The sequence below is a fragment of the Coenobita brevimanus genome, chromosome 27, assembly GCF_032717465.1.
Source record: "Coenobita brevimanus isolate Jiangsu-jjx chromosome 27, ASM3271746v2, whole genome shotgun sequence".
Taxonomy (NCBI): domain Eukaryota; kingdom Metazoa; phylum Arthropoda; class Malacostraca; order Decapoda; family Coenobitidae; genus Coenobita; species Coenobita brevimanus.
In genome coordinates, this window is record NC_136980.1 from 8,188,472 (window position 1) to 8,200,858 (window position 12,387).

The following is a 12,387-nucleotide window of genomic DNA, read 5'->3' on the forward strand; positions in this document are numbered from 1 at the left end:
AATTGTACTGGTATTAAGCTTACCTACCCTAGCCTATAAACTCTAGCATTCACTATATGTATTAAAGCTCTGTAAGTGCCGTCATCGTAGCCGTGAGTGTATGTTTATACCTACGGCTGCAGTCATCCTAACCAATATCAATAGTTTAAGCTTTCAGAGTTGCCAAATTGGCTATTTTTGTTAACATTTTTTTTTTTGCCTCCTTGTAGCAATATATTTAGTTATTAAAGGTATTAAATTTAGCTGTATGACAGATTTTTTTTTTTTTTTACAAAATTTGTGGAATGTTTTAGAGATCGTTCTTTTCTGCTGATATTCTTATCAATCTTAACTATTTAACGGCAATCTAGCGTTTTTTAACACATTTAGAGATAATATCTATTCCTCACTGTAGAGATGTTACAAAGTTTTAATAATATTCTAGTGGTATTATACTCTTCTCCGGGGATTTTTGAATAGTTTTGTATTTTAGCGGTTTTTGAGAGCAAGTTTTGCGATGTTGGTTGCTTTGGCTACACTGATTTGCACTTCACGGACCGACGGGAAATAATTGTTGATCCTCGCATTCATCCACAACGATTTTCATCACTTCCAAGTATAACCACGGGACATTCGCCTCCTTTGTGCCATATTCCGAATTATGTAAGAAAGATAAGTAAGGAGACAAGAGAGAAAAAAAAGTAAAACAGGGGAGAACGTTGAGGGTCATCACGCCAACCAGCCAGCCAGCCGTCCTTGAAATCTTCATATTTCTGGCCTCATCCTCCACCATGGCGGTCTTAGGCGGCAGGAGAATAATTAACAGGGTTATGGCGTCCCCACTACACAGATCGTGCAGATCCTGCGCTACCCAGGCTAAGGTAAGAGGCGGTTCATATTGGTAAAACTTAAATGTTGCCGAGACCTGTAACAGAATTCTTTAAACAAGAGAAAATTGATGGAAATGTTTTTGTTATAAAGGTATACAGCACATACATAACAAGAGAAAGTGGTCTTTTGATTACGTTATTCAAATATCCAGACTTAATGTAGAGGAGAATTAAAGCAGTGAAAGGGTTATTGATGCCTGTATAACCCCTCCAGCTAAGAAAAGTTTCCCCGAGATAAAAGTAGGAGTGAAATACGATTTAGGGTAATTCTATCAGTGCTTGTCAAAATCAGGTTAGCTGGTAAAATTTTACTTAGTCTGTTGCCTTACAGTATGGTATGTATTTTGCTGTAGATTTTTTTTTGCATTTTTGTTTTGTTTTGTTTAATTAATTACCGTATATGTATTTTAGATATATATTTTTTTCACTAGGGGAACGATTTACTCCTATTTCGAAGGGGGGAGGGTGGCTCTGTGGTAGAGCGTCGGACTTGGGACCATGAGGTTGTGAGTTTTAGCCACGCCTGGTAGGTGCGATGCCTGAAGTGACCAGATTTACTGGAGCTAAAAGCGGGACATTGTCGCCCATATATATATATATATATATATATATATATATATATATATATATATGTACATATATATATATATATATATATATATATATGTATATATATATATATATATATATATATATATATATATATATATGTACATATATATATATATATGTACATATATATATATATATATATATATATATATATATATAATATATACATACATATATATATAATATATACATACATATATATATATATATATATATATATATATATATATATATATATTATATACAGTGCTGCACCTCACATAAGGCTGCCAACCCTAATGTCTTAGACAAACTCCGAACATACCGTATGGTACGGCGAATGGCTGACCAAAGTTGTCAGTTAGTGAGTATAACAGATTCTATAATAACAATTATTTGGTTTAGGTTATGCATAATTTTACTAATTCATTATAGTTTCATAAAAGAAGGTCATCTTATATCTAATGTAATAGTAATTTTCTAAAAGCGGGACACTTAAGATAATTTGTTAAAAAAGCGGGACGTTTTAATCGCAATTAAAACAGCGGGACAGACGTCAAAACAGCGGGACTCTGGTCACCTTAGCCATGCCGGGAGGGGTAGCGTCCTCTTGTCACTTAGCAGGGCTATATGATCTAATGAGGTGCAGCTTGGGGGAATGTTTCGGATTAATTTCCGCCACAAATGATCCCTAACCCCTGTATGGGGTTGAAGTCGATACAAAATAACAAGTCCAAAAAAGAACAAAATACATTTTTTTTTTTTTCCTTTTTTATTATGCTAACTGGTAAAGGTATGCTTTACCTGAAGCAGTAGAAGAACCTTACCAGTTCAATTCATAGTCCTCCAGTTTGTTTTCTGTATTTTTCGGACTACAGTATTTACTGGGTGGTAAATTACCTTTTCCTGCTGAAACACATCCCTCTGTTTTTATCATCATGTTCCTTAACCTGTACTTACGAATATCTATCTTACTCATCGTACCGTACTCAAAAGTGGTTTTCGTTTCCCAACTTTCCAGCTGGATGATAGGTTAGGTTAGGTTGGGCTGGGTAAGGTTAGGTTAGATTAGAGTAAATAATTAGATACAGTACAGTTAAGCTAGGTTAGGTTAGGTTTAGGTAGACACTTTGGTAAGGACAGTCCCTTCCGCCAATACCCTGATGAGTCAGACGAGTTGACAGCTGAATATAGCTAAAAACAACAGGGAAATAGATTTTACTTGAAATGTTTATTTACCACCCCAGAAATATCAGAAAAATATAATAGACTATCCAGAAGAACTGATTTTGTAAGGTGTTTCCACTGCATCAAATAAAGCGTGCCTTTACCTCCTAACATAACGTAACGTAATGTCACCTAGGTGGGGATTTCTTTGGTTTAATTCAGCTGGTGTATTTTAGATTTTTTTTTTTTTTTTTTTTTAAATCCAGCCTAACCTAACCTAACCAAACCAAACCCCTAACTTAACCAAAATTAACTGTGAAAACCTCTTACCTTAGAGAAGAAGTGTTGTTTTGGCCTCAAGCTGGCTTGGCAATGCTGGAGGTGGGTACCATCACGACGCGAGGACATCTTGGAAATGTGCACCGCTTTCTGTCACGGACAAACCTGGGTGACTTCAGCAAATGTTGGGTTGGGTTGTGGAAAATACTGAGCCCTCATTGGCTATTTTAAAATGCCTGGCACTGATGGGTAATCCCCAGTCACCTCAGCTTTTTTCGGGTCAATACTCCAGTTCCAAGATGACCATCAGGTGGCAGCACCATTTGAGCTCATAATTTTTCATCTGTCGCAGGGTATAGGTCATGTGTCAGTGTACAGTATGGTGAATTTTTACGTGACAAAATTGATAACATCTTAACCCTAGAATGCTTACGTCGGGTTAATTTCCCTGTTCGGCGATTTATTTATTTGCTATTTTGTTATGATAAGAGCTTTGGAGCTGTCCTTCCCTATACCTTCAATCCACCCTACCCCCTACCTACATAGGTAGTGGTGTGGTTTCATCTCGCATTTATCACCATGATATTTAGGTTTAAAGTGTTTTTTACCTGACAAAAGCATTTGTTACATTTTTTTTTATTTTTGTGTTTTCCTTTTTTTCCAGGTGTATAATTAGATTTTGATTAAATCAAAGAGACTAAAGGGTGAAAACAATCTAAAAGAGTCTAAATTGATAAAAAAGGTGTTTCACAGGTATAATGTGGATTCAGTGTTTTTTACCCGACAAAAGCATTTGTGTTACATTTTTTTTGTTTTTTCCCAGGTGTATAATTAGTGTATGATTATATCAAAGAGACTAAAGTGTACAGAGACTAAAATAGACTAAACTGAAAGAAAATGTCGAAAAAAAAAAATTCTCCTGGCGAAAGCAGTACTGTGAGGATAATAACATAAGCATTCTAGGGTTAAAGACACATTTGTTAACCCCTAAAACGCGGATCGTCGCTTTTGCGACGGTCGGCCCAAAGGGCAAGACGGCGGGTCGTCGCGTTTGCGATTTGAGTTAATTTTGAATAACCGCGGGCAAGCAGGCTCAAGCTGGTATTGTCTCTCAGTCCCGCCACCCGTGAGCTACTTTTAGCACACTTGACCTTTGTACTACTGACCTCGGTTGTTGCCAAGTCTCATTTTTTTTACCCACGGACGCACCGATGCGCGGCCCTCCCTCGTCGTGCGATATGGCAACGCGCGGATGGCTGATACGTGTCAATCTGCGCCGTCATCTCGCAAGCACTTTTTGCTATTGGGAAACGCTTGTTTCCCCAGTTGTCACACTGTCATTTTTTTGCGCGGTTTGCCCCAGATTAGCGTCAGTCCACGCAAATCTGCCACGGTGACACCATGTCAGGCTCTAGCTCTTCTAGTTCCGTGCCTTCTAGCCCTCCGAAAAAGGGTTTTGTTACCTCTACGCCCTTCAAAACTTTACAAGTGACTACCAAGGGGCTAAGTGACTCGGCCATAGCATCTGAACTGTTGAAAGCCTCTATGGACTACGGCAGTGACGTGGGTGTTTTGTCTAGCCTGGCTGAATCAGAGACACAATCGAGTGCTGATTCAGCCCCTGAAGTGATGATTTCTGTGCCCGAGGAAACTGTGACTGTGCCCAGCACCTCTACAGGGAAGGCCCCGGTGAAAAGGGGCCTCAAATATGGAAAGGGAGAGAAAAGGAAGAGGAACGGAGACAGCAGTGCACCGCCATTGTCCACTACGCTACGCCACACCACCGCAAGCCCGCCACGTTCTCCCAGCCCTCTTCTCTCGTCCTCCTCGTCTGCTGTCCTGTCTCCTGAGTCATCGGAGTCTCCATCACCACCGAGAAAGGGAAGTAGACGAGCAATGTTACGTATGAGAGGTTATCGTAGGCCTAGTGTTCGTGTCAGTAAAGTTAAGTCCCCTAGGCTAACTCCCACTAGGCAACTCAGGAGTCACGCCACCGCGGGTGACCTTGACCCAAGCGATAATCTCCCTCCAACCACCACCACCACCACCACAACACCAACACGGCCTGGGATAACCTCTTCCTTACCTACTATTGCCCAGCCTGCCTCACCCACTCCCACACGACGTGCCTCACCCCCCGCCGCCCCAAGCACCTCCCAGCCTAGGCAGGGAACTTTAGATGCTTTTGTGTGGTCAGAGGGATCAGATTTTGTGCCTGAAGATCTGCCCTTTGACGAAAGTGAGTGTGGACTTCAGGCTGACTTCCCTGTGGACGACGATGGTGAATGTGTTGACTACCTGTTGGCCTTCCTTGACGACGAGGTTATGGAGCACATCTGTACCGAGACCAACAGGTACGAGGGGCAATGTGCGCCAATTCGCGAAGAAGAAGGTGAGGCTGCGACGCCATCCACGTCGCGGATGGCATCATGGGTGCCTTTGACGATCCGCGAGCTTTTTGTATTTATTGCCTTGATGTTGCTTATGCCGCACAACTGGAAGCATAAGTTGGAAGAGTACTGGGGTTCCGACGAGCTGTGCCCAACACCAATATTCAATAAATACATGAGCCGCGATCATTTTAGGCAGCTGATGACTTATCTTCACTTCGCGAATAATGATGAGCCTTCCCAAACTGACCCATTATGGAAAGTGAGGGGAATCCTGAACATGATCAAAGATAAGTTTATGAGGTTCTTGCGCCCTTTCAAGAAAGTCGTGATTGACGAGTCTTTGGTATTGTTCAGGGGCCGTCTTCGGTTCGTCCAGTACATTCCAAGCAAACGCCACCGCTTTGGAATCAAGTTTTTCGTGCTGTGCGACTGCAAGACGGGGTTCATCCTTGACTTCGTCATCTACACCGCCAGCAATGTCGACTTGGATAAGACTGACCCCCTTGGATTCTCTGGTTCTGTGGTGAAAGTGCTTTTGGAAAAGTACTTTGGCGAGAATCATGTCCTGTATACGGACAATTATTATACAGCTCCAAAACTCGCCAAGTACCTTTCTGAACACGGCGTCGGCTCCTGTGGCACTGTCAGAAGTAACAGGGCACATTACCCTGCCTTCCCAGAGGCTGAAAAGTCAAAGCGGGGAGACGTGCACCTGAAGAAATCTGACAAGATGCTTGCGATCAGGTGGCATGATAAGAGAGTCGTGAACATGCTCACCACAGTACACAAGGGTGAAAAGCTGGCAACAGGGAAGGTCGACAGAAGGACTGGCGAGCCTGTGATGAAGCCTGATGCTGTAATTGACTATAACGTCAATATGCGGCTGGTGGACAAGTCGGATATGATGATTGGAGAGATTGACTGTCTGAGGAAAAATCGTCGTTGGTACAGGAAGGTGTTCTTGCACTTGATTGACATGTGCATGTTGAACGCCTTCATCCTGTATAAAATCAAGAACAGGAAGCCAGCCAACTACTCTCTCAGAAGATTCTCCAAGACTTGTGTCTACCAGCTGGTTCAGCGTTATGGCCAGGTGCTTTCAACAGGTCCCAAACGCCACCCTCACACACCTCCAGACCGCCTACAGTGTATGGCCTACCTTCAGCGACACCGCCTGGAGCCACTGCCAGCCACTGCAAAGAGGGGGAAAGCACTGAGGAGGTGTTATGTGTGCAGCCACACTACCAGGCAGGAAAGAGCTTTTAGGCGCACCTCCTTGCGGTGCAAAGAGTGCAAAGTTCCCCTCTGTGCTTACCCGTGTTTTTTCGACTACCACAGCCTAAGTAGATTTTGAAAATAAGGGTAAAAATATTGGGAAAAATACTGAGAGTGACAGTGATAATATTGTTTAGTTTTCTTTTACGTGCTGACAGTGACAGCCTGATGAGTGTAAATTAGTGTATGTACTTGTAAAAGCACTGACAGTTACAGTGTTTTTTGTTGTAAATAATTGTACATAGTAATCATATAAGTATTGCGAGTGACAGTCACTCCAGTGTAAAAAGATAAAAGCATATTTTCCTATTCTGTGTTCTGAAAGTAAAAGTTTTTTGTGTATAAAATATTATTTTTATAACACTGGACAGTGACACTGATGAATAAGGCAAAAAAAAAAAAAGATACAGTGAAAGTGAGCGATAGAAATGAAGTGCGAGTGGCTGACAGGAGCGAGAATAAAGTGCCTGCCGTAAGGCTGAATAAACTCGCGCCGCGGTGGTCTTCCTCATTCCCAGTCCACAATACCGGCAGTGACATTGATTTTTATTACCGTAATAGTGACAGGCAAACGTTTGCGAAGTCCTATGATGGAAAAAAAAGGAGTATACGTGTTTTTTGCCGAGAAAAGGCAAATGTGACAATATTGACGGGAAGATCGCCACCGCGCTGCATATCTGCCGTGCGCTCCGTCCATTTTAGCCTTATTTTCAGTTCTTATTTACAAATACGGATTCCAAACAACCTGTACGTTGTTGTATAAAGTGTACTGTGACAGATTGAGGCTGTGGTAGAAAGAAAACCGGGTTTCTGGAGGTGTGAGAGTGAAGACTGTTACCCAACTTTGCAAGTCTTCACAAGTCCTTGGGTAGTCAACGAAGGCTCAACATGTGGCTCAGGAGATAGCTGAATGTAAGTAATATATGCCATAAAAATTTTAATGCTCTAGGGTTAATCTATGATTTTTGGCTAATATTTTTCCACAGGTACTCAGACCCCGCTACAACCCCGCCACAGGGGGGGGATCGTGCGTACACAGCCGCGTTTTAGGGGTTAAGGAAATGTTAGAGAAGACCACCCCCCCCCATGTTTGGGTTTTGTCCAAAAATAGCCTGGAATACTTGACAAAGTTGACAGATTGAAACCATAATATATATATATTTTTTTTATTTAATTAATATCGCATGATCACAGGTCTTCCAAATTTTCTCTTCAAATGAGTCTTTCACATGTTGATTAGGATAGGTTAGGGTAGAAGTTTTGATCTGATAGAAATTTGGGGCTTCCGGTGTTATGTGTAGTGGCAGTCCTTGGTGGTTAAATTCATAGGGCCAATGTTATGTGTAGTAGCAGTCCTCGGTGGTTAAATTCATACGGGGTCTGAGGGCAAAGCCCCCAGGTAGGTTAGGTTGGTGGGATTGTCAGTAAAGAAACTGCTGTGAGTGTCTGGGCAGCTTCCTTAAATACCCTAAAATTGTTAAAAATTTGTTTGTTCTATTAACAAACCTGCCATTACAAATAAACTACCTCTCCTGCAGGTACCGCAAGAAGGAATGTTGCATCCCTTGCATTATTTTACAGATACCGTACATGTATTTTTTTTGGCAAATGCTCAGACGAAGTTGCGTCCATGGTGCCACCTCTCCATGCCTTCCCTCGTGCTACTCAGGCATCTGGTAGCCCTTATGACTGAAATGTCACTCAGCCATATTGCAGAACTTCTGCCTATCAGAATTCTTTCATTCCCCGAACTGCATCTCTCTGGAACTCGCTTCCCCAGAGTTGTTTCCCTCCAAATTTCAACTCACAGCTGTTCAAGTCTAACTGTTACAGATATTTTATGAACAGAGGACACCAGTAACCTGGTGTATGGATTATTATTTTTGTATTAATTTATTTTTTCTTCCGTTATTATTAAAAAAAGCACAGTACATTGTGCAGTCTACAAGCATTTATTATTATCATTATTATTATTATTATTATTTATTTATTTATTTTTTTATGCATCCAACTCTGGGCATAGGCTTCACAGCCTGCTCCCAAAGCCCAGTAGTCTTCGTACATGCCATACATCTCTATATATCACGATTTCGGCACTAACACCCTCTGTCTATATTGAATACATGCTAGGGCTATCTCATATAGGACTGGTATTAGCGGGGGTATTTCTATGACATATTGGCAGGTCTTCTGATAGGTTCGTAAAGTTTGCTTTATGAAATTCAGATCCTCAAAATGTTCCCTGCCCCAGCCGGGTTTCGAACCTGGGTACATTAGGACTGCAGGCCACCTTTGTACTGGTTCAGCCACTGCCTCTGCCATCTGTGGTACATATTGTACTAAAGTTACTTTCCTTAAAAACATGAGAATGTAAGAAGACGGATGGAATTGTTCTGACTATGTGGTAGTTTTATTTATTTATATTTTTGTTCAGCTATATTTTTTTCTTTTCCATTTTTTATTTTTTTTTATATTTTTTTTTTTTAATATCAGGGTTTGTTTCAGTTGCTGGTAAGTAAAATTGTTGGAGTTTAGCCAGATTTAACTGCTTAGGTGTTTCCTCAACAACATATCCAGATTGCTTTAATTGTCACTAGGATTTATGTGATACATCTGTAACCAGACGTCATAATTCTGTAAGGAGTGGTTGTTGTCATTGAGTTAATTGTTTTTCAGGTAATAACCCTCTGCCAACCCATATTTTTACATGTAGGGAACATGTATGGGTTGGTTATATGGTTACCACTCTGCATTGTAAATGGTTTCCTGACTTGCCTGATGTTAGTGTGCATAACATACCAGAGTGTATCAGTAGCCAGTTTGTTTTCATCTGATGGAACATTGCCACTCCCACAACTTGTGTATTAAGTCATGGTTGTGTGAAACTGAATGAGCCTTAGTTATGACAGGAATGAGTCTCCTCAGTTAATAGTCTGATTTACAATGCTTGGCCGTCAGCAAAGCTGGAAAGGGAAAACTGATCTTTGTCATCAGATAACAAACATACTTGCAGCAAATCTGTTAAAGCTCATGCTGATTATTACCATAATTTGTTACCCATGTTTTTGTTATTATTATTGTTTATTATTAGCAACGTTGTGTCTGGTTAGTACTTGGATGGGTGACCACCTGGGAACACCAGATGCTGTTGGCATCCCTACGTGTCAAGTGGGGTTGGTGGAGGATTAGTGCCCCTCCCTGTAAAACAGTTAACTCTAAGCCGTTGGCCACCCCGTTTGGGATACATGGCGTCTGGCAATGAATGAATGAAAAAATTAGTTATTTTTAATATCATTATTATTATCATTCTTTTTCTGTGCCTGCCCTCCTCTCTTCCTATTTCTCCCATCTTTCCTGTCACTACTTAATGCTTTTCTTTCCATTACAGGTGGCTTTACATTGAGTGACAAGCCAAATGGTTTCCTTTAAGCCAAGAAACCATTTACAGCGCTGGATGATAACCATATAACCAAACCATATGTGCTCCCTACGTGTCAAGTGGGTTGGTGGAGGGTTAGTGCCCCTCCCTGTAAAACAAATACAGTAGTCACTCTAATATCCGGACGCCCAATATCCGAACATCTCCACTATCCGGACATAAGAATGTTTCATACTGTACTTTTTTCCATACTATACTTACCTCATTTCACTCTTTAATGTCCATTATTGGTGTGAATAGGGTGTTAGGAGCTATGCATGTGCAGTAGGAAGGTGTTTTTCTGAGTTAGGCTAGGTTAGGGTCCATGAGTACCTGTCCAGGAGCCAGTCACCAGAATGTTTATTATTGTATGAACCTACTTCTAAACCCTCATTTTATGTTTCTTTTGCATTTATTTCAGTCATTTATGTGCCTTATTGGTGTGATTTGGGTCTTAAATAGGTGCTATGCATGTCCAGAGGGAGTTGTATAGGTGTTTCTCTGAGTTAGGGTCCATAAGTACAAGTCCATAAGCTGGGGCTCAATATCCGGACAGAACCAATATCCGGACCTACCTATGGCTCTATTACGTCGGATATTGGAGTGATTACTGTAACTCAGAGTCAAATGGCCACCCCGTACAGGATTATGGCGTCTGGCAATAGATAATAGGTAGAATATTATTATTATGTGAGTGAGGTGGAGGGGGGGAGAGGGAGGGGGAAGCCAAGGATGAGATGGAGGGATGGGGTGGAGAGGTATATGAGAGAGGGGGGTGTGAGTTGGGAGCAGGGCAGTGCAATGGCGGGGGACAGGGCAACGTGGAGGCAACTTGTTTGTGGCCACCCCGTATGGGATTGAGGCGTCTGGCAATAGATAGATAATATTATTATTATTATTGTATTACTGGTATTATTATCTATACATCCATCATCCATCCAATGTTGCCCCATGAGGAGCGTAAGAGCCCGGGGCTAGGCAAGTTGGTCCTGGCAGTTAAGGTGAGAGTGACCAGCCTCACCCATCCCTGAGTGGTAATACATGAGCAGTTAACTCCAGCCACCCCTTGGATATAAACCTGCACTGGCTCAGTCGAACTGGAGCACTGTAAGTACTCACTAAACACCCAGGCACCATAATTTGGTTATATGGTTACCACCCAGCATAGTAAATGGTGTACAGGAAACCATTTGGCTTGTCACTCATTGTAGAGACACCCATAGACAGAAGGAAGACAAAAGAATGAAGGAAAGAAAGATGGAAGAGGGAGTGTAAAGTCAGTTGTGGGCAGAAGGAAGAGGAAAGAATGAAGGAAAGGAAGACAAATGAGGAAGGAAGGAAGAGAGGAAAGGGCAGACACCCAAAGCAGCACTTAATTGAGTGAGTGGATGGTGAGTGGCCCTACCTATAGGCTTTCTATTTTATGAAGGTGGTTTGGGTGGGGCCGCCTAAGACCTCACACCGCTAGTTCTGTTGCCACATCGCTGCCACACCCGTGCTTCTCTCTCTCATATGTTAATTACAGTAATCCCTCCAATATCTGACGTAATAGAGCCATAGGCAGGTCCGGATAGTGATCCTGTCCGGATATTGGGCCCCAGCTTATGGACTTGAACTTATGGATGCTAACTCAGAGAAACACCTATACAACTCCCTCTGGACATGCATAGCACCTATTTAAGACCCAAATCACACCAATAAGGCACATAAAAAACTGAAATAAATGCAAAAGAAGCATAAAAGGAGGTTTTTGAGGTAGGTTCATACAATATTCAACATTCTGGGTACTTACAAGTCCCTGGCTCCTGGACTGGTACTTATGGACCCTAACCTAGCCTAACTCAGAAAAACACCTTCCTACTGCACATGCAGAGCTCCTAACACCCTATTCACACCAATAAAGGACATTAAAGAGTGAAATGAGGTGTTTGAGGTAAGTATAGTATGGAAAAAAGTACAGTATGAAACATTCTGCCTACTTACAGCAAGTCCATGGCCATCTCGATGAATAACCACCTCCTCTCGGACTCTGACAGTAAGAAGGATTTCCTGAAGCACTTGCAGTACACTGTTCATGAAGTCTTGCACTGAACTTAGTTAATCGCACTCAGAAGTCCGTTCTCTTCACAGTGCGCACTCTTGTCTAACTTATGCTCCATTGTAACATACTAAGTGTTGCACTCTGCACTTTAACTTTTCCCACTCTTCTAACCATTTTCTAAAGCAAAAACAAACAAGTCTATACGTTAAATTTAGTTCAAAAATTGTCTTTTCACTCACAACTGTAAATCCTTAACACAACGCACATTTTTTTTTCACTGCACAACACTGTAAATTCCCGTGTGGTCTAGTGGAGAAGTTCTTGCTGTTTAATCACTGTCAGAGTCCGAGAGTA

The 12,387-nt window shown here is 41.6% G+C and overlaps 1 protein-coding gene across 3 annotated transcripts in view; it reads left to right on the forward strand.

Moving 5' to 3' along the window:
- Positions 1-542: 542 nt before the first annotated feature.
- The window catches only part of LOC145394557 (cytosol aminopeptidase-like), a 102,152-nt gene continuing 90,307 nt past the window's right edge, over positions 543-12,387 (forward strand). For all 3 annotated transcript variants that reach the window (XR_013896434.1, XM_080268396.1, XM_080268395.1), the window contains exon 1: positions 543-860. Coding sequence is in view for 2 of the 3 variants with exons in the window: in XM_080268396.1 (XP_080124522.1) it covers positions 771-860 (90 nt within the window). In the remaining variant the exon portion in view is untranslated. The remainder of the gene's footprint in view (positions 861-12,387) is intronic.